Source organism: Erinaceus europaeus, chromosome 3 (assembly GCF_950295315.1).
Source record: "Erinaceus europaeus chromosome 3, mEriEur2.1, whole genome shotgun sequence".
NCBI classification, from domain to species: Eukaryota; Metazoa; Chordata; class Mammalia; order Eulipotyphla; family Erinaceidae; genus Erinaceus; species Erinaceus europaeus.
In genome coordinates this window covers 63,269,065-63,294,697 of record NC_080164.1, presented here as the reverse complement: position 1 = coordinate 63,294,697, position 25,633 = coordinate 63,269,065, and the positions used below count along the sequence as shown (strand labels likewise).

The 25,633-nt window shown below is 43.0% G+C and overlaps 2 protein-coding genes across 9 annotated transcripts in view; one reads left to right on the top strand and one right to left on the bottom strand.

Annotated features, from left to right (window-relative positions):
* The first annotated feature begins 142 nt into the window (after nucleotides 1–142).
* MRPL35 (mitochondrial ribosomal protein L35) lies at nucleotides 143–10,917 on the top strand. Of its 2 annotated transcripts, none has more exons than XM_007529872.3 (4): nucleotides 143–261; nucleotides 7,252–7,438; nucleotides 9,240–9,384; nucleotides 10,543–10,917. In XM_007529872.3, exons 1-4 carry the CDS (start codon nucleotides 219–221, stop codon nucleotides 10,729–10,731), a joined length of 564 nt encoding a protein of 187 aa, XP_007529934.1. In that variant the 5' UTR covers nucleotides 143–218; the 3' UTR covers nucleotides 10,732–10,917. The 2 variants fall into 2 exon arrangements, with proteins under 2 accessions (XP_007529934.1, XP_060043283.1); XM_060187300.1 differs by lacking the exon at nucleotides 143–261 and adding an exon at nucleotides 2,994–3,104.
* A 6,053-nt stretch (nucleotides 10,918–16,970) lies between these two features.
* The window catches only part of REEP1 (receptor accessory protein 1), a 121,689-nt gene continuing 113,026 nt past the window's right edge, over nucleotides 16,971–25,633 (bottom strand). For 5 of the 7 annotated variants that reach the window (XM_060187309.1, XM_060187306.1, XM_060187310.1 and 2 more), the window contains one exon: nucleotides 20,835–21,496. In XM_060187309.1, coding sequence (XP_060043292.1) covers nucleotides 21,425–21,496 — 72 coding nt within the window. In that variant the 3' untranslated portion in view covers nucleotides 20,835–21,424. Of the gene's footprint in view, nucleotides 17,059–20,834; nucleotides 21,497–25,633 lie in introns of those variants that run through there. The other 2 variants (XM_060187308.1, XM_060187305.1) reach the window with 1 other exon arrangement.

Below are 25,633 nucleotides of genomic sequence, written 5' to 3'. Positions count from 1 at the left end.
ACATAACAATTCAACCCCCACTAAGTCCACCTCTGCCATCATGACCCAGGACCTGAACCTTCCCGCTGCCCCAGAGTCTTTTACTTTGGAGGAATACACCCACCAGACTACTTTCTTCTCTTTCCCTTTTCCTTTACTGCGCAAATTACTTTTCCTCGATCCTGATTGGCCCTGGTGCTTTTTGACCCAACGCAGCTGCCGTAGCACGGAGTGGCAAGATGGCTGCTTCCATTTTGGCCGGTGCGGTGAGAACATTATCAGGTCAGTGATGCGCTCGACTTATGTCTTTACACGGGGTGCTGGCGTGGGATAGAGCGTCGTGCAGCGTGGAGGTTAACAAGGTCTGTATATAATTTCTGAACTCACTATTGGAGGCCAGAGAGCTGCTGTCAATTTTCTCTGGTGGCCCGGTTCGGCTTCCCTCATTCACTTGAGAGCCTTGGATCCCTGCGGCTCTGGGCGACCCACAGTTTCTGCTTCTTCACCGACTCCTAGCCATTCCTCCTTCACTAGAAAACAAACCTAGACTGGGGTGGACGGGAGACAGAAATTTCCCACCAAACTTTGATTTCGGGGCTGATTGAGACCGGCCACTCATGGCCTTTGACCTTGGAAAAGTTAATTCCTGAAATTTCAGCTCCGCTGGCTTATTTATTTGAGAGAACAAGAGAAAGAAACGGAGTACCATTTTGACACTTGCGGTGCCAGGGATTGAGCTTCATCAGGGCTGCAATACCTGAGAGTCCAGTGCCCCACCTCTGAGGTCGCCAGATGTCATACGTTTTCTCTAGGGGGGGTCAGTGCTCACTTTACCACTCAGGTTCAGACCCCGTCTCCACTGCGGAGCACCATTAAAGGGGGAAGCTTCACCAGCAGTGACCTGTGTAATCATCAGATTCATTTGTGGAGCTTTTTTTTTTTTTCTTTCTTTTTAAAAATATTTTAATTATCTTTATTTATTGCGTAGAGATAGCCAGAAATTGTGAGGAAGGGGAAGATAGAGATGGAGAGAGAGCGACAGAAATCGAGAGGAAGGGAGAGGCAGCGAGGACCCTGCAGTTCTGCTTCACCGCTTGTGAAGCTGGCCCCTTGTAGGTAGGAACTGGGGGCTTGAGCCCGGGTTCTTGCGCATTGTAACATGTGCGCTTAACTAGGTGTGCCACCCTCCAGCCCCAGCTTTCTTCTTTTTTATTCGTCTTTAAGAATGTTTATTTATTGCTGAAAAACAAGATCAGAAACGAAAACAGAAGTAGAACCTGAAATGGAATTGGCATATCGCACCAAAGTAAAAGACTCTGGGGTGGGTGGGTGGGGAGAATACAGGTCCATGAAGGATGATAAATGACATAGTGGGGGTTGTATTGTTAAATGGGAAACTGGGGAATGTTATGCATGTACAAACTATTGTATTTACTGTTGAATGTAAAACATTAATTCCCCAATAAAGAAATAAATTTTTTTAAAGCATGTTTATTTATTTATTTATTCCCTTTTGTTGCCCTTGTTTTACTGTTGTAATTATTGTTGTTGTTGATGTCGTCGTTGTTGGATAGGAGAGAATGGAGAGAGGAGGGGAAGACAGAGAGGGGTAGAGGCTCCCCTGCAGGTGGAGAGCCGGGGGCTCGAACCGGGATCCTTACGCCAAAAAACGTGTTTTATAGGGGCCGGATGGCAGCACAGCAGGTTAAGTGCATATGGCAGGAAACACAAGAACTGGTTCCAGAATCCCGATTGGAACCCCCGGCTCCCCACCTGCAGGGGAGTTCGTTTCATGGGTGGTGAAGCAGGCCTGCAGGTGTCTATCTTTCTCTCCTCCTCTCTGTCTTCCCTCCTCTCTCCATTTCTCTCTGTCCTGTCCAACAACAGCAATAACAAGGGCAACAAAGGAGATAAAAAAAAGGAGTAGTGAATTAGTAGTGCAGGCACCGAGCTCCAATTCTGGCTAATAGTGGTGTGGAGAATTAAACCTAGAACTTCAGAGTTTCCTACTTTTGAACATAGAACTAGGATACAACAGATTGGATTTGGATTATAGTAATGGCTCCTTGACTCTAAATTTACTACCACTACTGCTACTACCAAAAAAAAAAAAAAAAAAAGCACTGATTGAATTGCAGACAAATGGGTCACTTTTTTGCATTTATTATCTTTTTTAATTTGGGGCCAGGGCAGTGGTTAAGCACACATGTTACAGTGCTCAAGGACCTGAGTCCAAGCCTCTGGTCTACACCTGCAAGAGGAAAGCTTCATGAGTCATGAAGTAGGTCTGCAGGTATCTCTCTGTCTCTTCTATATCTCTCCTTCCCTCTCAATCTCTCTTTGTCTCTATCCAATAATAAGTAATTATTTTAAAAAAATTTTTTATATTTATTTTCCCTTTTGTTGCCCTTGTTTTTTATTGTTGTAGTTATTATTGTTATTGATGTCATCGTTGTTAGATAGGACAGAGAGAAATAGAGGAGGGGATGACAGAGAGGGGAGAGAGACACCTACAGATCTGCTTCACCGCCTGTGAAGTGACTCCCCTGCAGGTGGGGAGCAGGGCCCCAAACCGGGATCCTTACACTGGTCCTTGCACTTTGTGCTGTATGTGCTTAACCCACTGTGCTACCCCCCAACTCCCCCAAATTATTTTTTATTAATGAGACCATACACCAGGAGGCATTACTCTGGCATATGTAATGCCATGGTTTGAACTCAGGATTTTTTAAAAAAATTTTTTATTAGTGATTCAGTATTAATTTACAAAATTATATGTCAGTAAGTGTATAATTTCACACCGTTCCCACCACCAGAGTTCTGAATCCTAAATCCCATCATTGCAAACCACCATGGTTCTCCCAAAGTTGCAGACATCGGCTAACTGTCATCTCTACATCTGTCTACATTTGTGCATAATTGCCTCCTTTTTTCTTCCAGGTCCAATCCTCTCTGCCCCTCCAAGCCTCACACAACTCTATTACTACATCCAAATATTTCTCCCCCTTCCATCCCCTCTCTCTGGGTCCTGATGGAGCTGGAGTTCAGAGCCCTCTTATCCTCTTCCTCCTATCACTTTGCCCCCACTGGGAGTGTGGATCAAAGTTATTTTGGGGGTGCAGAAGGTAGGAGCTCTGTAATTGCTTCTCTGCTGGAATTGGGCATTGGCAGGTTGATCCATACTCCCAGCCTGTCTCTAACTTTATCTAGTGGGCCAGAGCTCTGGAGAGGTGTGGTTACAGGACACATTGGTGAGATCTTCTGCCCAGAGAAGTCACAATGAAATCATAGTAGTGTCTGGAACTTCAACTTGCTGTCTAGAAAGTGGTACAACAACATAAAGTGAGACAAAATGGTTAATGAACAGGAGCCAAACATTAGGAACAGAGCAGATGAGATTAGGGATCTTGGGGTGGAAGAAAGCTAGGAAGTTCATTTTAGGCATGTTTCTAGGGGACCATGACTATGGTATTTTTTGCTTAAATTAGATAGCTAGCATGAAGTTGGATAAAAACATTGATGGTGGTGTCAAGAGTGGAGAACAGGGCTAGGAAGGTGATTGGGCAGAGAGTTAGCTCCTATTCTTGAAAATATTCTGTGGACAGAACTAACTATTTAGTGGTGTGAGGATCCCAGTTTGAGCCCCTGGCTCCCCACCTGTCTTCCCCTCCTCTCTCCATTTCTCTCTGTCCTATCCAACAATGACGACATCAATAACTACAACAATAAAAAACAAGGGTAACAAAAGAGAAAATAAATAAATATTTTAAAAAGTTTTTTAAAAATTAACTATTTAGGGAGTTGGGCGGTAGCCCAGTCAGGTAAGTGCAGGTGGCGCAAAGCACAAGGGCTGGTGTAACGATCCTGGTTCGAGCCCTGGCTCTCCACCTGCAGGGGGTCGTTTCACAAGCAGTGAAGCAGGTCTGCAGGTGTCTTTCTCTTCGCCTCCTCTCTTGATTTCTCTGTCCTATCCAACAACAACTACAACAATAATAATAACAAAAGGGAAAATATAGCCTCCAGGAGCAGTGGATTCGTAGTGCAGGCTCTGAGCCCCAGCAGTAACCCTGGAGGCAAAATAATAATAATAATTAATAAATAAATAAAATGTAAAGTAAGGGCAGGGGTAGATAGCATAATGGTTATGTGTTGTTGTGTGGGCCACAGAGAAGAGAGAGAGGAGGTCCAGAGCGAAGAGGAAACACAAATCTTTATTTGCGCTGGCACCTCAGAGTTGGGTGCTAGAGAAGCAGTTTGGGCCACGTGGAGGTAGCAAAAATGGCCGCCTCACGCAGTAACCTTTCCTGCATCTGAACACCGAAGTGGAGCGCTGGCAAGAGCGAGGTGCGGACGAAGAAGGGCTTTTATAGGAGCAGCTTTCGCGAGAATGGGAGGGGGGAGGAGTAACCAAAGCACTCCAAATTTCGCGGGGATATAGACAATGCCCTGAGGGCACAGCATGGCTGAACAGGCACTCCGAGAATGTCCCAACTCTTGTGCGGGAACTAGCAGTAGCCTGAGGGGACAACATGGCAGATGTGACTGCATCTGCACAATTTCCCAGCATCTCCCCCTTTCCTTTTATCTAATGCCCAGGGCAACAGTGTGTAAAGTCTATAAACTACTCAGGGTCAGTCTATGAAAAACCAGCAATGTGAAGGGAAGGAAGCTGCTGTAAAATTGTCTAAAGTGTCCAAAGGGTATACCAGCAAGTCCTATAGAAGTCTCAGTCCAACGTAGGCGACTAGGGGGAGAAATGGCAGGGGATGAAATGCTGCATGAGGAAGGTCAGCCTCTGGAATTCTGCTTTTCTGTAGATAGTGAGCTGGAACTGCCAAAACGTGACAGGTCAAAGCAGAAGCAGGAAAGGCAGACAGGCAGTAAAAAAGTTCTGTCCTTGGAGTCTGTGAATCAGGTTCTTCAGATCACGTGAGGTGACATCTAGGGTTTCGGGGGGGGGGGGGTGTGCCACGGTAGTCGTGCCATCTAGTGGGTGATGTCAGGGTGTGCAGGGGTCCAGATGGTTTTTTCCGGGATTCCTGTGGAAGAAACACAAACAATCTGCTTCTCGTGGTTAGCAGGGCATCTGATTTGAATGCTTTATAGAAAAAGAGGTTTGGTGCCTTAGCCAACTGAGTATTGGGGGATGTATCTTTCCTATTCATTTATTATTATGTTTTATATTATTTGTCATGGTAGTCAGCTGTTATCTGGAAGGTCCTGGGTGATTCATGGGGAAAAAGAACTTATCTTTTAACAAAGACTCTAAGGTGTAGGGAAGCGGGAACTTTTCTTTTTTTTGGGGGGGGGGGTATTTTGCCTTTTGTTGCCCTAGTTGTTTTATTGTTGTAATTTTATTGTTGTTGTTACTGATATTGTGGTTGTTGGATAGAACAGAGAGAAATGGAGAGAGGAGGGGAAGACAGAGAAGAGGAGAGAAAGACACCTGCAGTTATGCAAAGAGACTCTCGCACCTGAGGCTCCAAAGCCCCAGGTTCAATCCCCTGCACCACCATAAGCCAGAGCTGCTCAGTGCTCTGGTTAAAAAAACAAAAAGGGAGTTGGGCGGTAGCATAGCGGGAAGTGCAAGGACCGGCATAAAGATCCCAGTTGGAGCCCCCAGCTCCCCACTTGCAGGGGAGTCACTTTACAGACGGTGAAGCAGGTCTCAGGTGTCTCTTTCTCTCCCCTCTCTGTCTTCCCCTCCTCTCTCGACTTCTCTCTGTCCCATCTAACAAATGATGACATCAATAACAACAATAATAACTACAACAACAATAAAAAAACAAGGGCAACAAAAAGGGAAAATAAATACTAAAAACTAAAAAATAAAAAGTAAAACACTTGTTTATTTTATGGTTGGTTTATTTTATTTTAGGGTTATTGCTGGAGCTCAGTGCCTGCAGGAAGATCTATCACTCCTGGTGGCCTTTTCTCCCTCCCTCCCCCCCTTTGTTTTTCTTTTATTTGATAAGACAGAGAAATTGAGAGGGGAAGATAGAGGCACCTGCAGACCTGTTTCATCACTCATGAAGCTTTCCCCTTGCAGGTGGGGAGTGGGGGCTTGAACCTGGATCCTTGTGCATGGTAACACGTGCACTCAACCATGTATACTACTGCCTAGCCCCCCACTTGTTTATTTTAGTACCTTACTAAGTTTTAAATATCTAGGTGCATACTTGGGGGCATCATATTGTATGAAGTGAAATCGTTTTTTTAGTTAATTTTTTATTTAGTTACTAGATAGAAAGAGGTTGAGAAAGTAGGGGGGAGACAGAGAGATAGTGACACCTGCAGCACTACTTCACTGTTCATGAAGCTTTCCCCCTGCAGGTGGGAACTGGAAAGTTGAACCCAGGTCTTTGCTGTGGTAATGTGTGTACTTTACCAGGTGTGCCTGGCCCCAAAATGGTTCATTTTCAAGGTATGAAAGGTTAGAGAAAGAGAAAGACGTGTTATTTTAGTGTTTCATCCTCCTTTGCTCAGGTTCCTCAGCTAGAATGTGAGCTCAGCAAACTTGCACTAACTACTCAGAACTGCAGCTACAGGTTCAAAATGCCTTTCAATGATAAACACCCCCTCCTCTGCTACCCCCCTCCACCCCCCTGCTACTTAATCTCAGAAGACCACAAAGCCTGTTAAGGACCCTCAGATATATATGTGAGGGGGTCACATCCACATGAGACTACATGCTGCAGAACATAGGTTCCTACCTTGGAAAGAGTTTTCTCCTTGTTGCTAGGCACAACTAGAACAAGGTTGTCAACTGCACAATTAGCCAGCTAATAGGAACTGGGTGAAGAATTTTCTATTAGGGCATAAATGCTGTGATTTCAAGTTCATGTGTGCCTTTCCTGACTGCCAGGATGAGTTAGCACTTGGCCTTCCCTTTCTTCAGGCCTTCTAGCCCATACTTTTTAGACGTGGGCTTATCTTTTATGTTTTATTTTTTTATTTTCCCTTTTTGTTGCCCTTGTTTTTTCATTGTTGGTGTAGTTGTTATTGTTGTTGATATAGTCATTGTTAGATAGGCCAGAGAGAAATGGAGAGAGAAGGGGAAGAGAGAGGGGGAGAGAAAGATAGACACCTGTAGACTTGCTTCACCGCCTGTGAAGTGACTCCCCTGCAGGTGGGGAGCCAGGGGCTTGAACCGGGATCCTTACCGGTCCTTGCACTTTGCACCATGTGCGCTTAACCCCTTGCGCTACCACTCGACTCCCGTGGATTTATCTTTTAACAATTCTAAGTATATATGCTTCTCTCTCTTTACAGGAATCTTACGACCCTTGAATACTTTGGGATTTTCAGTCTATCAAAACTGTGCTAAGAGTGTCTATCTTAGTTCTGTACTGTCCACTCGACAATTTAGTCATGTTCAGATGCCAGCTGTTTCTGTTGCTCCCAGGCTTATTACATCTACCAGAAACTTGACCTGTGGGCATACTTCAGTCCTTAGTAGGTAAGAATATATTTCAGTAAACATGATGCCTAGTAAAAATATTCATGCCTACAAAGACATCTTAGAAGTATCTGATACTCTTTGCCTACCTGTAGGTTTATTACATATATGATTTTGCCTAATGTGGTAAGAGAAAATGATTGGTTGATTTGCTTCATATGTTTTATTTACTTTTTCCTAGCAGAACACTGCTCAGCTCTGGCTTATGGTGGTGAGGGGATTGAACCTGGGACTTTGGAGCCTCAGACAGTCCGTTTGCATAACCATTATGCTATCTTCACCTGCACAGTATATGATTGACATGCAAACAGAGCATACTCCTGATATTCTAGATGGGTTTTCTTAGAAGGAAGGAGTGAGCCCAAGTGGAGGATGAACAAGAAATTCAGTATATATGACTGGGCTGCACATGGCAATGCATTCAGTTAACAAACAGTTTATTGCTCTGTGTACTCAGCACTGCACTTTACAAAAGGAGGCAAACAGTAAACAAGTTGAAGTCCTCAAAGAGTTAGTAATCTAGTGGGCAGATGGATAAGAAATCAGAAGGTTGCAGCCCTTACGTAGCTCAGTGGGTAGAACATTGGACTATCAACCATGATGTCTAGAATTTGATGCCCAGATTCACACGTACAGGGTTGATGCTTTGATTCTCTTATTAATATATATATATATATATATATATATATATATATATATATATATATATTCCCTTTTGTTGTTAACATTGTTGGGGTTATTGATGTTGTTGTTGGATGGGAGAGAGAGAAATGAAGAAAGGAGGGGAAGACAGAGAGGAGGAGAGAAAGACAGACACCTGTAGACCTGCTTCACCGCTTGTGAAGCGACTCCCCTGCAAGTGGGGAGCCGGGGGCTCTAATTAATAAATAAAATAAATAATATTTTTAAAAAGAATCAAGATTGAAATATAAATGGGTACATTATTTCATAAGACTTGAAGGAGTAGAGTATGGGGAGCATGCAAGTTAGTAATGGGTTGCTGTTAGGGTTTGAGCCATTTTTGTTGTTTGTACCAGAGCACTCCTCAGCTCTGTTTGATGGTGCTGCTGGGTGGAACCTGAGCTCTTAGAGCCCCAATCACAAAAGTGTTTTGCATAGCCACTGTGCTGTCTCCTCACTGGTTGTTATTATTTATGCTGGGGCTCGGTGCCTGCACTATTAATCCACTGCTCCTGGAGGCCATTTTTCCCTTTTTTGTTGCCCTTGTTGTTGATATTGTTGGATAAGACAGAGAGAACTCGAGAGAGAAAGGAAGGGGCAGAGAAAGGTAGACACCTGCAGACCTGCTTCATCACTTGTGAGGCAACACTCCTACAGGTAGGGAGCTGGGGAATCGAACCCGAATCCTTACACGGGTCCTTGCGCTTACTACCATGTGCGCTTAACCCACTTCCCTACCGCCCAACCCCTCTGGTTTAAGAGGTTTTGCTGCCAGGAAATGGCACAGTGGATGATAAGGCATTGGATTCTTGAGCATGAAGTCCTGAGTTCAATCTCTGGTATTATATATGTCAGAATGATGTTCTGTCTCTCTTACTAATAAGTGTTAAAATAATAATAATAATAAACCAGTGTGTGTGTGCACACGCACATTTAGTACCAGAGCACTGCTCAGCTCTGGCTTATGGTTTTGCAGGGGATTGAACCTGGTACTTTGTAGCCTCAGGCATGAGACATGAGAGTGTTTGCATAACCATTATGTTGTCTACCCCTGCCCCAAAACCAGTGGTCTTTATCCTTTACTCTTATTGCTGACTTAAAAGTTTTTAATATATTTTAGATTGGCCCCCTTGCTTGCAAATGTCCTGAGGCAACCTGTCAGACCTGTAACATATTGCAGTTCACAAAAAGGCAAGAGAAAGACTGTGAAAGCTGTTGTCTATAGGTTTCTTCGACTCCATTCTGGCCTTTGGCTCAGGAGAAAGGTGAGTCTTCACTCTGTTACATGATTGAGAAAGGGAGGCGGCACATGACTTGGGTTCTGGCACTTGATACCTACACAATTCCACCACTCTGGGCAGGCTTTCATTTTTTTCCTTTTAATTTCAAATAGAGACAGAGAGACTCTATAGCACCACTCCATTGCTTCTGAAGCTTCCCTTTGTAGCTGTTGTATGATGTTTTCATGTAATGCTGGAATCTCAAACCCAGGTTCTCAAGCATGATAAAATGTGTGCTCTTTTTTTTCTTAAGTGTGCTCTACCAGATGAGCTATTGCTCTGTGTTTCTATCTGAATGAAAAGGGGGCCTAGAATGGAAAATAACACATACATATATTTCTGGTGCTGTCAAATGTGTTCTTTTACTTCAGTCTGCTACTTAACAGTAGTTTCTCTCTCTTATTTTTGTCACTGGGGTTTCACCATTCTGGGCTCACTTTTTAAAAAAAATATTTATTCCCTTTTGTTGCCCTTGTTGTTTTATTGTTGTTGTTGATGTTGTCATTGTTGGATAAGACAGAGAGAAATGGAGAGAGGAGGGGAAGACGGGGGAAGAGAAAGACAGACACCTGTAGACCTGCTTCACTGCTTATGAAGCGACTTCCCTGCAGGTGGGGAGCCAGGGGCTCGAACCGGGATCCTTATGCCGGTCATTGTGCTTTGCACCACCTGCACTTAGCCGACTGTGCTACCGTCCAACTCCCCTGGACTCACTTTTTTAGATAGAAAAAGACAAAAGAACCCAACAACACAGAAGGTTCCCCTGGTACAATGGGAACTGGACTCCAGCTTGGGTCATACTCATGTCAAAAGAGGTACACTCTTCAGTGAGCTATCCTTCTGACCTGGTTGTTTCTCTTATTTAGTCTGTATGTTGAGAATGACAGTATATTATTGAAGAGAGACTTTTATAATTATATGCCATTACTCTGCACTTTACTAGCCACAAAAATTTATTAAGCTTTCTTTCTCAAACTGCATGTACTTTCTCCTTGCACCTCTGACCCCCATTGACAATCACTTATTTCTGGAAAACAGTCTATAAGTCTGATCTTTGTTACCACTGGGCCTATTTACCATGAATTAAAGATATATCTGTTGTCTGCTATATAATGTTCTAAGTGTCATTGTAATATCTGACAGGCCGGTTACAAGAAGAAATTGTGGAAAAAGACAGCTGCAAGAAAGAAACGCTTAAGGGAAATTGTGTTCTGCAGTAAAACCCAAAGTAAACTCTTAGATAAAATGACAACATCTTTCTGGAAGAGACGAAACTGGTATGCCGATGATCCTTATCAGAAGTATCACGATCGAACAAACCTCAAAGTATAGATTAGCTTTATGATTTCCCAGTAACTGAATATGTGTCCTATAATGTTTTTGCAAAAATGAATAAATATAAGATGATGTAAATTATATCAGCTTATATGAAAACATGTAGTACCTTGTTAAAGTTTTAAGACTTAATGGGTTAAACATTCCCAGATTTTGGTAAGGAAAATGAAAGCTTCAAGTTGATTTTTTTTTTCTTTTCCAAATCACTTCATTGAGGAAATGTTGATTTATTAAACTATTGTCACAGGTGTAGTTCCACATCTCCCAAACATAGGAGTCAGCAAACCTGACCCACCTCCAAATTTGACATCTTCCTCCACCAAAGGGCAGCTTTCTGCTCTCTACCTCATGACTATTTTTAGCAGACAGTATTGACTTAACTGGTTGTCTAATTAGTCTTACTCAGTTGCAAGGAATCTCAAATTAGGACAGATGTAAAAAGACTGTAATGCTAATAAGTTCACTTATGCAGTGTGACATTAGAAAATATATTTATTGGGAGTCGTGCGGTAGCACAGCAGGTTAAGTGCACGTGGCACAAAGCGCAAGGATCCTGGTTCAAGCCCCTGGCTCCCCACCTGCAGGGGAATCACTTCACAGCCAGTGAAACAGGTCTGCAGGTGTCTCTTTCTCTCTCCCTCTCTGTTTTCCTCTCTCCATTTCTCTCTGTCCTAACTAACAACGACGACATGTATAACAACAATGAAAAAAATAAGAGCAACAAAAGGGAAAATAAATAAATATAGAAAAAAGAAAATATATTCATTTATTAACTTTTATTAAATCGAGGGAGAGAGGAGAACCAAAGTATCAGTCTGGCATGTTAATACCAGGGATCAAACTTATGCTTGAGAGTCCAACATTTTTTCCACTGTAATACCTATATGGCCACCAGTGTGACAGTATTTTATTTATTAATTATTTATTTTTAACCAGAGCACTGGTCAGCTCTGGCTTATGGTGGTGCAGGGGATTGATCCTGGGACTTTGGAGCCTCAGGCATGAGAGTCTGTTTGCATTACCATTATGCTATCGACCCTCCACCCCCAGTGTAACAGTATTTTAAGGATATGTGCCTGGGAATTTTTGAGATAGCTTACCACCACATCTCCTACTACATAGATCTAACCACAGGCCATAAAAAGCAAAAATTGGAAGGTTGTCCTGGATCCAGGTCACCTCCAGGAGCCTTGGTGTCTATCATCATATAGCTCAGTTCTTGGGTTTTGTTTTGTTTTTTAATGCCACCAGGATTATCACTGGGATTTGGTGCCTGCATATGATTCCATTGCCCCCAGTGGCCTCCTCCCCCCCCCTTTTTAATATTTATGATAGAGGAGGAGAAATGAAGGGGGAAAGAGGGAGAGAATTCTGCAGCCCTGCTCATGAAGCATCCCCCTGCAGGTGGGAACCAGGGGCTTGAACTCAGATCCATGAACACCACCACCTACCTCTTGTGGTTCAGTTCTTTTTATATTGTTAACTCCATTCTTTCTCTGTCCAACAATCTTGCCAGTTCACAGCTTTTGCTTACTCATATAGAGCTACAGTTTCTTCTTCCTTATTCTTAACTAAACCAACTTATTTATTTATTTATTTTTCTTAATATTTATTTTTATTTATTTATTCCCTTTTGTTGCCCTTGTTGTTTTATTGTTGTTGTCGTTGTTGGATAGGACAGAGAGAAATGGAGAGAGGAGGGGAAGACAGAGAGGAGGAGAGAAAGATAGACACCTGCAGACCTGCTTCACCGCCTGTGAAGCGACTCCCCTGCAGGTGGGGAGCCGGGCTTCGAACCGGGATCCTTATGCCGGTCCTTGTGCTTTGCTCCACCTGCGCTTAACCCGCTGCGCTACAGCCCGACTCCCTATTTATTTTTTTTTTACCAGAGCACTGCTCAGCTCTGGTTTATGGTGGTGTGGGGGATTAAACCTGGGACTTTGGAGCCTCAGGCATGACAGTCTCTTTGCATAACCATTATGCTATCTACCCCCACCCCCAACTTAATTTTTTAAACCAGGTCTCATTACAGGTCACCAGCGAGTTTAGGGGTTGACTTTTCTTTCTTTTTAAATATGTTATTAATGAGAAAGGAGAGCGATAAAGAACCAGACATCACTCTGGTACATGTCCTGCCAGGGATTTAACTCAGGACCTCATGCTTGTGAGTTCAATGCTTTATCCATTGTGCCACCTACTGGACCACGGGGTTGACTTCTTAAGTCAGGATCTTACCATGGCAGGTTTGTATGGTCCTGTGAGCAGTTTCACTCAGAGGTGAGTATGGCTTTGCAATGCACATCTAATATATTGGTGTAGAGGTTAAAGAAAAGCCCTGAATATTGAGAACAGCCGTTAACCCAAAACCAACTGTTCCTTGTTCTGCGTAAATATTTCCACCTGTACCCACCCTGTGATAACTATAAAAAGGTGGGATGAAAAATAATCGGGATCACAGACACTCTCCCCTTGCGTGGAAGGGTGTCGGCGGCCCAAACTTAAGCTTGCTAATAAAGGCTCTTGCTATTGCATGTGATTCTGGTCGTCTTTGCGTGAGATCAGGACTCTGGGCATAACAATTGATTCACTGTGTTCTCACTTCACTTATTGGAACAGGTTTTTTTTGTTGTTGTTTTTGTTGTTTTCCACCTGAAGAGCAAGTGAAATAGCCTTTCAGTATGTTATTCATGAAAAAAGAGATTATACAATAACTGGGGAAATAGCGTGATGATTACGCATAAAGACTTTCATGTCTGAGACAAGGAGGTCCCTGATTCAGTCCCCAGTACCACCAAAAGCCAGAGCTGGTGATAAAAAAAAATATACAACTAATGACAAGAACTTTGCCAATATATTGAAAGTTTTTTTTAAGTATTTAAATTTTTTATTTAAATGAGAGATAGATACAGAGGGGTGAGGGTAGATAGCCTAATGGTTATGCAAACGAACTCATGCCTGAGACTCCAAGGTCCCAAACTCAATCCCCTGCAACCACCATAAGCCAGAGCTGAGCAGTGCTCTGGTTAAAAGAGAGAGAGAGATACAAAGAGTGGTAGAGATGGGCTTCTTTTTAAAATTTATTTTATTTATTTATTCCCTTTTGTTGCCTTTGTTGTTTTATTATTGTAGTTATTGTTGTCATCGTTGTTGGATAGGACAGAGAATAATGGAGAGAAGAGGGGAAGACGAAGAGTGGGAGAGAAAGATAGACACCTGCAGACCTGCGTCACTGCTTGTGAAGCGACTCCCCTGCAGGTAGAGAGCCAGGGCTTGAACTGGGATCCTTATGCCGGTCCTTGCACTTTGCGCCACCTACGCTTAACCCGCTGCGCTACAGCCCATCTCCCCTAGAGATGGGCTTCTAACCATATCTAAGAAATCTGAACTAGGAGAGCTGAAAGGCATATAATTTCGGGGGGAGGGGGTTTTCAAACATAATTTTAACTCTGGGTAGCAAAGTTTAGCATCACTGTGGCACATAGAATGGCAGGGATCAAACTTGGGACTTCACTTTTCTTAAAAGATTTTACTTATGAGAAAGGAGGAGAGAGAACCAGACATCTACTCTGTCTGGTACATGTGCTACTGGGAATTGAACTCGGGACCTCATGCTTGAGAGTCCAATTTTATCTACTGTGCCATCTCCTCAACACTGATTTTATGGTTTGACAACAAAACCTTTTGTTAAAGGGTTACCTAAATAACATTAAAGTACCTCTATATTGAATATCAGGGCCAGGTGGTAGTACACCCAGTTGAGTGAACACATTACCATATGCAAAGGCCTGTCTTCAAACCCCCATCCCCATAGGGAAAAAGCTTCACAAGTAGTGAAGGAGGTTTGCATCTCTCTCTCTCCCCTCCTCCCTCTTCCTATCTCCCCCCCTGCGCCTCTCAATATACCTCTGTCCTTTTAAATAAAAAGAAAAAAAAAACCACTGGGAAAAAAATTTTATTGTCTACTGTGTCCTAACAGAGGTTGGGCATTTATCTGCAAAATTGCTAACTGCATACCGAGCTTGCAATATAGATACAATTCATTCTAGATTTAGGAAGTAAAAGTTCACAAGAACTGAACAAGTTGTGTATAATTCAGCTGACAGATCACAGAACCCAAGGTAAACTTCTTAGAATCCCTTAGTTTTCTGATAACATAAGTCATGTCTGAATCAAGTGTCTATAATCTAGCACGATAAACACTCCTATGCCAGCTTTTCTTACGACTATACTTTCCCATTATTTGCCAGCACTTAACCTGGTTAATCTTTTGCTGAGTCCAGGTTCTCACACATATGCTATGTTGCTGAGCAGCCTCCCGTACCCAATTTTTATTGATTTTATTTTTTAATATTTTCTTTATATTGATTGGGTATAGAAAAGCAGAGGGATAAACAACAAGGGCAACAAAAAAGAGAAAATAAATATATAAAAAAAGAAAAGAGGGAAAAGGGATAGATAGAGAAGGAGGAGAAGGAGTGAAAGAGGACTGGGAGGTGGCACACCTTGTTGAGTGCACATGTTCCAATGTGCAAGGACCCGGGTTTGAGCCCCCCCGTCTCCACTGGCAGGGGAAAGCTTTGCAAATGGTGAAATCATATCGCAGGGGTCTCTCTGTCTCTCTCCCTAGAGACCTAGGGGTCTCTCTTCCCTCTCAATTTCTGGCTGTCTCTATCCAATAAGTAAAGATAATAAAAGATTTTAGAAGAGAAAGAAGAAGAGAGAGATACCTGTAGCACTGCTTCACTGCTTGTGAAGCTTCCATCCTGTAGGTGGAGGTCAGGGCTTAAACACAGATCTGTTGTAACACGTGTGCTCAACTGGATGCACTGAGGAGGTCAGAGACAAGATCTAGGGCATCAATAGTGACTCCATTTTGGACACCCTCCGCCATGTTAGGTATGACCTCAGCCCCACCTTGAGTTACTGGAAAAACCACAAAAAGTTCCACCCTGAACCCAACCAGAGACGATCAGGAAAGTCCCCGAATATTGAGAAAGGAGAACAGCTGTTGACCCGAAACCAATTGTTCCTTGTTCCGCGTAAACATCCCCACCTGTACCCACCCTGTGCTAACTATAAAAAGCTGAGATGAAAAATGTTCGGGGTCACAAGACTCCCCCTGCGTGGAGGCTCTTGGGACCCAAGCTTAAGCTTGCTAATAAAGGCTCTTGTACTTGCATGCGACTCTGGACTTCCTTGTGTGTGATCGGGAACAAACCTCTGAGCATAACAGCACCATTGCCCAGCCCTTTATTTATATTGATTTACAAGATTATGAGTTAAGAGGTATAATTCCACACTATTCCTATAACACTATAACCACCAGAGTTCTGTGTCCCCATTCCTTATATTTTTATCTTTATTTATTAGAGACAGTCAGAAATCAAGAGGGAAGGATTGATACAGAGGGATAGAGATAGACACCTGCTGGAGTCGGGCAGTAGCGCAGCAGGTTAAGTGCATGTGGCGTAAAGCGCAAGGACTGGCATAAGGATCCCAGTTCAAGCCCCAGGCTCCCCACCTGCAGGGGAGTCACTTCACAGGCGGTGAAGGTCTGCAGGTGTCTATCTTTCTCTCCCACTCTGTCTTCCCCTCCTCTCTCCATTTCTCTCTGTCCTATCTAACAACGACGACATTAACAACAACAATAATAACTACAACAACAATAAAAAGACATGGGCAACAAATGGAAAACAAATAAATAAATAATTTTTTAAAAAAAGAGACACCTGCACCCCTGCTTCACCACTTGCAAAGCTTTCTCCCTGCAGGTGAGGACCAGGGGCTCCAACCTGGGTCCTTGTGCACTGTAAAGTGTGCTCAACCAGGTGTGCCACCACCCAGTTTCCCATTCCTTCTATTGGAAACTGCAGTAGTTCTCCCAAGGTCACAATATGGGTTGACTATGATTTCTATAACTATATTTTATGACTATATATTTGCCCATTTTCTATGGTCCTGCCTTCTCTTCCTTTCTAAATCACACCAACACCTGTGACTACTTCTGAATGACCTTCCTTTTTTCCTCTTATCTCTCTGTGTCTTGATGGAATTGGAATTCAGAGCCCTCTGGCCATCTTCCCCTAACATTCCCCCTACCACTCTGGGAGTATGGACCAAAATTCTTTTTGGGGTGCAGAAGTTAGAAGCTCCGGCTTCTGTAATTGCTTCTCTGGACATGGATTTAGGCAGGTCAGTTCAAACCCCTGGCTTGTTTATATATTTCCCTAGTGGGATGGGGCTCTGGAGAGGTGAGGTTCTTGGACACAATGGTGATGTTGTCTGTCCAGAGAAGTCAGGATGGAATCATCTACAACTTGGTGGCTGAAATGCAGTAAGATATAAGGCAGGACAAAAGTGTTTAATCAACAGGAACCAAAAAGTTGAAATGGGGCAGAGGGTAGATAGCATAATGGTTATGCAAACAGACTCTCATGCCTGAGGCTCCAAAGTCCTAGGTTCAATCCATAAACCAGAGCTGAGCAGTGCTCTGGTTAAAAAAAAAAAAAAAAAAAAAAGTCAAAATGGAGCAGATGAGAATAGGGACCTCACGGTGAAAAGAAGCTAGGCAGTCTATTTTAGGTATTTTCCTAGGGGTCCATGACTTTACTTTTATTAATCTTTTTATGAAGGAGATAGAAAGGAGAGACAGTGGGGCTAGGGGGTGACGCACCTGGTTAAGCGCACACACTACAGTGCACAAGGATCCAGGTTCAAGCCCCTGGTCCCCATCTGCAGGGGGAAAGCTTCATGAGTGATGAAGTGGGGTTTCAGGTGTCTCTCTGTCTCTCTGTCTCCCCTTCCTCTCTCAATTTCTGTCTGTCTCTATCCAATAATAAAATAATAAAAAAAATTTTTTTAAAGGGCAAGAATCTTGCCTAAAAAAAAAGAAAGGAGATACGGCACAACACGGTTTCATCATCCATAGAGATTCCCCTGTTGTATCAACCATGGTGTTTCCATATGGTGCAAAATCAAGGCTTCACACACAGCAAGGAGTCTATTCTGGTGGGCCATCTGCTGGCCCTCTCAACTGTTTTTGTTTGTCTTTTAGGATTTATAACATTTAACTTTCTGCCTGGCAATAATTTTTTGTAGTAGTCATTGTGCTTAGACACCAGGCTATATGCCCAGTTAGTAGCTGAACTTCTAAACTTTGCTATGTTCCATTCTTACAAAGTTTTCTCTTTCTTTGTAAGCCCAACATTACAAACTTTTTTTTTTAAAAGAAAACCATTTAAGACTTTATTCAAGATGTATACAGGCATTATAACAAAACAGCAGAACGTCAACCTTTGGAATACTGTCATTTCACATCCCATTGAAGTATAGTCCAGTATCCTACTTTATTACAGAGCGCTCTATAGGAACTACAGAAGTAAACCAGGGGAGTGTGCACAGCCACAGTCCAGTCAGTCAGCTTTTTGTGTGTGTACTGAAAATCACATTCTTTGCTGTTTCAAATACTGTGCAAGGTGAAGGACTAGGAAGGTGCTTGATGATGGTCATAGCCGACAAGCACTGTTAGCACAAACACATGGGACAGTTCACTGCAGATAACACACATTTCAAAGGCTAGCAAAATGAGCAAGCTATTCGCACAAAGCCAGGAGGGATTATTAGTAAACTCTCTTGTTTGTAAGTATACCACCACATCTCACACCTCCTCAGAAAATGAACAGGTGCTCAACAGCAAATAACTTAAAAGAGCTGTTATATGAAAATTACAGACTTTTGAGCTAGCATTTTGTAAACAGCTGTGTCTGTAAATCAGCAAATGAAAAACATTCAGTTATATCCTCTAGAACGCCACACCACTACATGTACTCTTTGAGGCATTCACATTTTATGTCAGTCTATATGCAAATATATATAGCTTGTTCGATAAGTAAACACATTTTGCCAGAAATAGGACAGTTGCTCTCAGCTAGCTGTACAGTGAATGTTCTTTTCTTTTTTTGCCTCCAGGGTTACTGCTGGGGCTCAGTGCCTGCACCATGAATCCACTGGTCCTGGAGGCCACTTTTCCCCTTTTTATTGCCCTTGTTGTGGTTATTATCGTTGTTGATGTTGTTCGTTGTTGGACAGGACAGAGAGAAATGGAGAGAGGAGGGAAGACAGAGAGGGGGAGACAAAGATAGATACCTGCAGACCTGCTTCACCGCCTGTGAAGCGACTCCCCTGCAGGTGGGGAGCCGGGGGCTCGAACCGGGATCTTCACACGGGTCCTTGCGCTTGGCGCCATTTGCGCTTAACCCGCTGCACTACTGCCTAACCCCCACAGTGAGTGTTCTTAAGAGAGAAACCAACTCCCTAATCAACACTTGAAGGAAAAATAGTTACATTTACATTAAGACAGCAGTTTGGATACATATATATATACATATATATATATATTTAATTTTCAAATGAGTAGTAGTAATACAGCATGTCTGAGAGTAGAGTGCTTCAAATTGGTTTTTGGCATAGTTGAGTGCAAACTTGACAGCCTATACTTGTTAAAACTTTGCATTGTAAAATGATGAAAATCTCTCGGTCACAATAGGATTTTAATCTCTACAGCTAAAGACATTAATTATTTTGGCAAAAAAATGCTAAACAGCTGCTTAAATTTGTTTCTGATAACTCTGACTACTCCCAACTAACAGGTAAATACATTTTAAAGAAACTATTCAGAGAGCTTGAAGAAAGCATGTTTTCTCTTCCCTAACAGGTACTGGGAGACTGAGGGGTGCAGACAGTGGAGTCTTTCTCTCTCTCTCTTTTTTACCAGAGCACTGCTCAGCTCTGGTTCACAGTCATGGTGGTGGTGGTGATGGTAGTGGTGCGGGGGATTGAACCTGGAACTTTGGGGCCTCAGGCATGAGAGTCTCTCTGCATAACTATTATGATATCTATCCCTACCCAGACTATGAATACACTCTATTTGCCCTCCAAGCCACAAATTTGCTCTTAGGCTTACTTCCTCAAATCCTTTTGTAGATTACAGAGTCGAGAAATTAGGGGGAAGAGATGGTTTGAATATGCATATCTGGCAACAATCAAATTCAAGTAAAACCCTCAGGGGTGACACAGAGCCAGTTTATGTGTCATCAGCAGAGACCACAGGTGTATACGTTCCTAACACCATAATGGAAGTCTGTAGCCAGGCCTGCTTGTAGCAGGTTGACAGTAGGTTCTGTGTAGTACATAACACTAATTCTCTACTCTTCTGAGCATCTCTATGAACAAACACAATCCAAGTATTATTATAAGCAACTGGGTTATAACCACTGCATGCATTACACTGAAAGAAAACACCGACTCTAAGCACAAACATAAGTGATCTACATGTAGGCTCAGCTCTCAAAGGGAAGAGCAGCTACCTTGCACTAAAATGCTGTTTAAACCAAATTCTTTTTTCAGATAAACTTCTCAAGCTAAATAGAGAGTTCCCTCAGAGAATACACTCTTCTCCTATTAAGTAATCCCAGCTTGTATAAAATGTGCATTATTAAGGTCCAAAGTGCCCACGATTTATCTCGATCACATTCTGCACAAGCCAGAAAGGGGACAGAAGGATGTGAGGCATAGTTGCTCCTGGAACAGAGTAGTGGGTCAGATCTATAATGACCTCAATCTCTGAAACCTTTCTAGAACTCAGTATTTAGACTACTACATATACCTATCTCAGATGTGTTTTATAGAAGATCTGAAACAAAGCCTAGTCGTTTTTGTTACTGTTTGGTTGGTTGGGATTTGTGTAGTGTCCTCTCAAACAAGATACCCAATGACAGGTTCCCTTACCTGGGGAAATTAGTCATGGCACTGATGACTAGGAAGGTGAAACAGTCATTTGTCACGCACTTTTGAAACACTCAGAATGATTCCTCACAACAGCTTGTTCGTCTATAACCCCAAGAAGTTTAACCAAGGGCGAACAACAGTCCAAGGACCCACCCCCCAAGAATTCAGTAGCCCTTAACCCTGAATCTCCTCGTGCCCTACACTGTTTCCCCGGCCTCATTACACTGATCTCTGCCACTAAGATATTGTCTCTCTTCATTCTAAACTTCTCTGATGGACTGGCTGAACTGTCTGAAAAATATGGACCACCATCCTGTAGGAAAAGGTATATTTTACTGGAGTTGTATTTGGAAACTTTACAAGCGTATCTGAGACATTCTCAAGAACCTAATTTTTGCATATATTTTTTGAAGTTTTCTTACATATCAGAATCTCTGGCAGCCCTTGCAAGTTTATTAAGCCAGAAGCCACGAATATATACACCATAGTCCAAATTATTAGTACTAAAAACAAAAGTTTGTTTCAAAATTGTTTGCATTTACAGAACTAAAAGTATGCAACAAATAAATTAAAATGTACATCTCAGCATGTGGGGGTTGACTCTCCTACTTCTAAAAGCACACTATTTGCTGTCTGTCACAATCCAATTGTGGAAAATCACCAACCTCTTTTCAGAAGACTGAAAGATCGCACCCCACATATATGCTACCTTTCCCTTTATCCTCTCCCCAGTAAAACAAAGGGGGGGGGGAATCTGAAAAGTGGTAGGGGGAAAGAGAAAAGGCTGTGTCTGTGAGTCTGCACACATAGCACGTCAGCTTGCAGGTTTCTATGTTATTAGTGACTAGCTCTTTAAGGCAGAGAAGAAACATCCTGTGGATCCAGTGCTGTTGGCTCGTCTCACTCACGTGGTTTCAGTGGCCGAGGATGAGGTACTTTTCTTCCTGAAGCGAGATCGAAGGAGTCTAGGCGGTGCCTAGCAGAGAAAGCAGAAAAGCATTTGTCAGTTGGGTACAGACCTGGGCTCTTTTGAGGGCAGCACCTGAAGGGGTCTATAGTGAAACATACAATTCCTCTGACCATACTTTCCACTTGTGAAGTAGCTGGTGAGTGGCTGGCTTTGAATTCTCACCACAGGAATCAAACCTTACATAGCAAACCAAGTTCACTGAGAAGACCAGAACCTCCCTCTCCTTCATGCTCTCCTAAGTCCTTTGATATTCCACGTGAATAGTTGCAAAGAGAGAAGGCACATCTTTCTTGTTTGTGCTTTGGGAGGAAAAAAAAAACTTTTCTTCTTTTTTTATCATTTTATGTTTATTTTTGCCTCCAGGATTATTACTGGGGCTTGGTGCTTGTAATATGAATCCACTGCTCCTAGAGGCTATTCCATTTTATTGGATAGAACAGAGAGAAATTGAGAGAGGAGAGAGATCTGTAGATCTACTTCACTGCTTGTGAAGCAACCCCCTTGCAGGTGGGGAACAGGGGCTTGAACCAGGATCCTTGTGCTTCGTACTATGTGCGTTTAACGTGGTGCACCACTGCCCGGCTTCCTAAAACTTTTTTTTTTCCCACCAGGTTTATCACTGGGGCTCAGAGCCAGCATGACTCCACCTCATCTTACAGTTCTTCCTTTCTTTCTTTCTTTCTTTCTTTCTTTCTTTCTTTCTTTCTTTCTTTCTTTCTTTCTTTCTCTTTCTTTCTTCCTTTCTTCCTTTATTTTTTTAAATATTTTATTTATTCCCTTTTGTTGCCCTTGTTGTTTTATTGTTACAGTCTTTCTCTCTTTCTTTTCCTTTTTCTTTGCTAGAGAGAAAGACCAAGGAAGGGAAGCCACCTACAGCACTACTCCACCTCTCATGAAGCTCACCACCTGCAGGTCGTGGCAGAGGGTGTGCTTTACCTGATGAACCACCACCCAGCCCCACAGAATGATTAATTAAGAAGTGATTCATCAGGGAGTCCTGCCGTAGTGCAGCGGGTTAAGCGCACATGGCGCTAAGCGCAAGGACCGGCATAAGGATACCGGTTGGAGCCACCCGGCTCCCCACCTGCAGGGGAGTCGCTTCACAAGCAGTGAAGCAGGTCTGCAGGTGTCTATCTTTCTCTCCCCGTCACTGTCTTCCCCTCCTCTCTCCATTTCTCTCTGTCCTATCTAACAACAATGACATCAATAACAACAATAATAACAACTACAACAATAAAAAAAAACAAGGGCAACAAAAGGGAATAAATAAATAAATATTAAAAAAGAATTGATTCAGCAAAGAGAAATACCACCTTCATTTCTCTGTCTTTCAGAGAAGCAACCTCATGTTTCTTCATATGTATTTAAAACCTCCATCAAAAAAACAAAGAACAACAACAAAAAACAACCTCCATCACCAAATTTCCAGTCCTCTTTCTGACATGAAATTCTTTTAAAAAAATAATCTTCATTTATTTATTTATTTGGATAGAGACAGCCAGAAATCAAGAAGGAAGGGAGTGATAGAGAGGAAGAGAGACAGAGAGACACCTGCAGCCCTGCTTCACCACTCGTGAAGCTTTCCCCCTGCGGGTGGGGTCCGGGGACTCAAACCCAGGTCCTTGTGCATTGTAACATGTGCGCTCAACCAGATGAGCCACCACCAGGTCCCAACATGAAATTCTCTAATGCACAACAAACTACATAACAAAGGGAAACACTGCATCTAAGTGTGATGTTCCACCTCAATTTTACTACAAACTACTTTTTTTTGCCTCCAGGGTTATTGCTGGGGTTCGGTGCCTGCACTATGAATCCACTGCTCCTGGAGGCCATTTTTTCCCCTTTGTTGCCCTTGTTGTTTATCATTACTGTTGTTATTATTATTGTTGTCATGCTTGCTGTCGTTGTTGTTGTATAGGACAGAGAGAAATGGAGGTGGGGAAACGGGGAGAGAAAGACAGACACCTGCAGACCTACTTCACTGCCTGTGAATCGACTCCCCTGCAGGTGGGGAGCTGAGGGTTCGAACCAGTATCCTTGCCTGTCCTTGTGCTTCGCACCATGTGTGCTTAACCCACTACGCTACTGCCTGCCCCCCCCCCCAACTACTCTTAAAGGGCTCCTCATCATTCCTGGGGACCCAAACACTCCAGGAACTGCTACTATTACAAAGCAAGAAAAGTAAAGTGTTTTCTTATGGTGTAGTAATCAACATTCACATAATTACCCCCAACCTATCCTCAACCTTTATCTCTGTACTCAGCTTCTCCTAAACTGTCCTTGCACACTGCCATTCTTAAATCTGGAAGTGCTTCCCATCTTTCCTTTTTAAAAATTTTTTTTATTTATTCATTATTGGTTAGAGACAGAGAAATTGAGAGAGAATGAGGGAGACAGAGAGAGAGAAAGAGAGAGAGACACCTGGAGCCCTGCTTCACCACTTGCAAAGCTTTCCCTCTGCAAGTGGAGACCAGGGACTTGAACCTGGGTCCTTTCACACTGAAACAGGTACACTTAACCAGGTGTACCACCACCTGGCCCCATCACCTTTCCTTCATTTTCTCCCTCCCTCCCTCCCTTCCTTCCTTCCTTCCTTCCTTCCTTCCTTCCTTCCCTCCTTCCTCCTCCTCCTCCTCCTCTTTCTCTAGGGCACTGTTTTATGGTGTTTATGGTGGTGTGAGAGATTAAGCCTGGGACTTTGGAGTCTCAGACATGAGAGTCTCTTTGCATAAGCACTGTGCTATCTGCCCCTAACCCCTGTCTTGCCTTTTCTAAACTTTTATTTTTTTAATTGTCAACAGGGTTATCACTGGGGCTTGGTGCCTGCCACCACTTTTGGTAGACAGGTTTTTTTTTCTTCCTTTCTTCCTTCTTCCTTTCATTTTACCTTTCCTCTTTTTTTTCTTTCTTTCATTTGATATTAAAGAGAGACATTGAAAAGGTAGAGGGAGGTGGAGAGTAACAAAGAGAAAGAGACACCTGCAGCACTGCTCTGCCACTTATGAAGCTTCTCCCCTACAGGTGGAGACCAGAGGTTTGAACCCTGGATCTTTGTGCATGTGATCAACTGGGTGCACCACCACTCAGGCCCTCTAGACTTCTTTAACCCCCAACTCAAAAGTCACACCCAAGGCTTGGAATGTAGCTCAGTGGCAAAGCACATCCTTTGCATGTGTGAGTCCCCAGATGCCATCTACAGCACCTCTCGCCCCACAGAACGTAAATTCACTTCTGAGCTCCTTCCCCCATGACCCAGTCACTCAGGGTCATCATCACCTTTGTTCTCACCTTTTACACTCTCCCTCCTCTATGAACTTCTTCAGGCTTTAATTTACCAGTAGGAAATGTCAGTAAACCAACTCTGGACACAGTGAAAGAAGAGTCAGTGAAGCCTGCGATTTTTGGTTTTGTTTTTCTAATAACTTCAAGTTGTTAAACAGAAAACTATAAAGCAGTTTGTAGGGGGCCAGGCGGTAGCACACCGGGTTAATCACATATAGTATGAAGTGCAAGGACCCCGGCTCCCCACCTGCAGGGGGTTCTCTTCACAAGCAGTGAAGCAGGCCAGCAGGTGTCTATCATTCTCACCTGCTTCTCTTGTCTTCCCTTTCTCTCTCAATTTCTCTCTGTCTTAGCCAAATAAAATGGGAAAAATGACCTCCAGGAGCAGTGGATTTGTAGTACGGCACCAAGCTCCAGAGATAACCCTGGTGGCAAAAATAAATAAACAAAGCAGTTTATGGAACTTATTTTTATTTATTTATTTTTTAAGACTTTAAAAAATTAGGGCCAGGTGGTGGCGCACTTGGTTGAGCGCACATGTTATAGTGCGCAAAGACCCAGGTTCAAGCCCCTGGTCCCCACCTGCAGGGGGAAAGCTTCACAAGTGGTGAAGCAGGTCTGCAGGTGTCTGTCTCCCTCTCTATCACCCCCTTCCCTCTCAGTTTCTGACTGTCTTTATCCAACATATAAAGATAAAAATTTAAAAAAAGAATAAAAAAAGATTAAAAAAATTATTAATGAGAAAGATAGGAAGAGCGAGAGTGAAAGAACCAGACATCACTCTGGTCCATGTGCTGCCGGGGATTGAACTCAGGACCTCGTGGTTTATCTACTGTGCCATCTAGTGGAATACTTAAT

Coding starts and splice junctions, on each gene's coding strand:
- MRPL35 (XM_060187300.1), top strand. CDS start 3,011: ATGGAGCTGGAGTTCAGAGCCCTCTTATCCTCTTCCTCCTATCACTTT. Junction 7,439..9,239: donor CATACTTCAGTCCTTAGTAG/GTAAGAATATAT, acceptor AATATATTTTAG/ATTGGCCCCCTTGCTTGCAA. Junction 9,385..10,542: donor GCCTTTGGCTCAGGAGAAAG/GTGAGTCTTCAC, acceptor AATATCTGACAG/GCCGGTTACAAGAAGAAATT.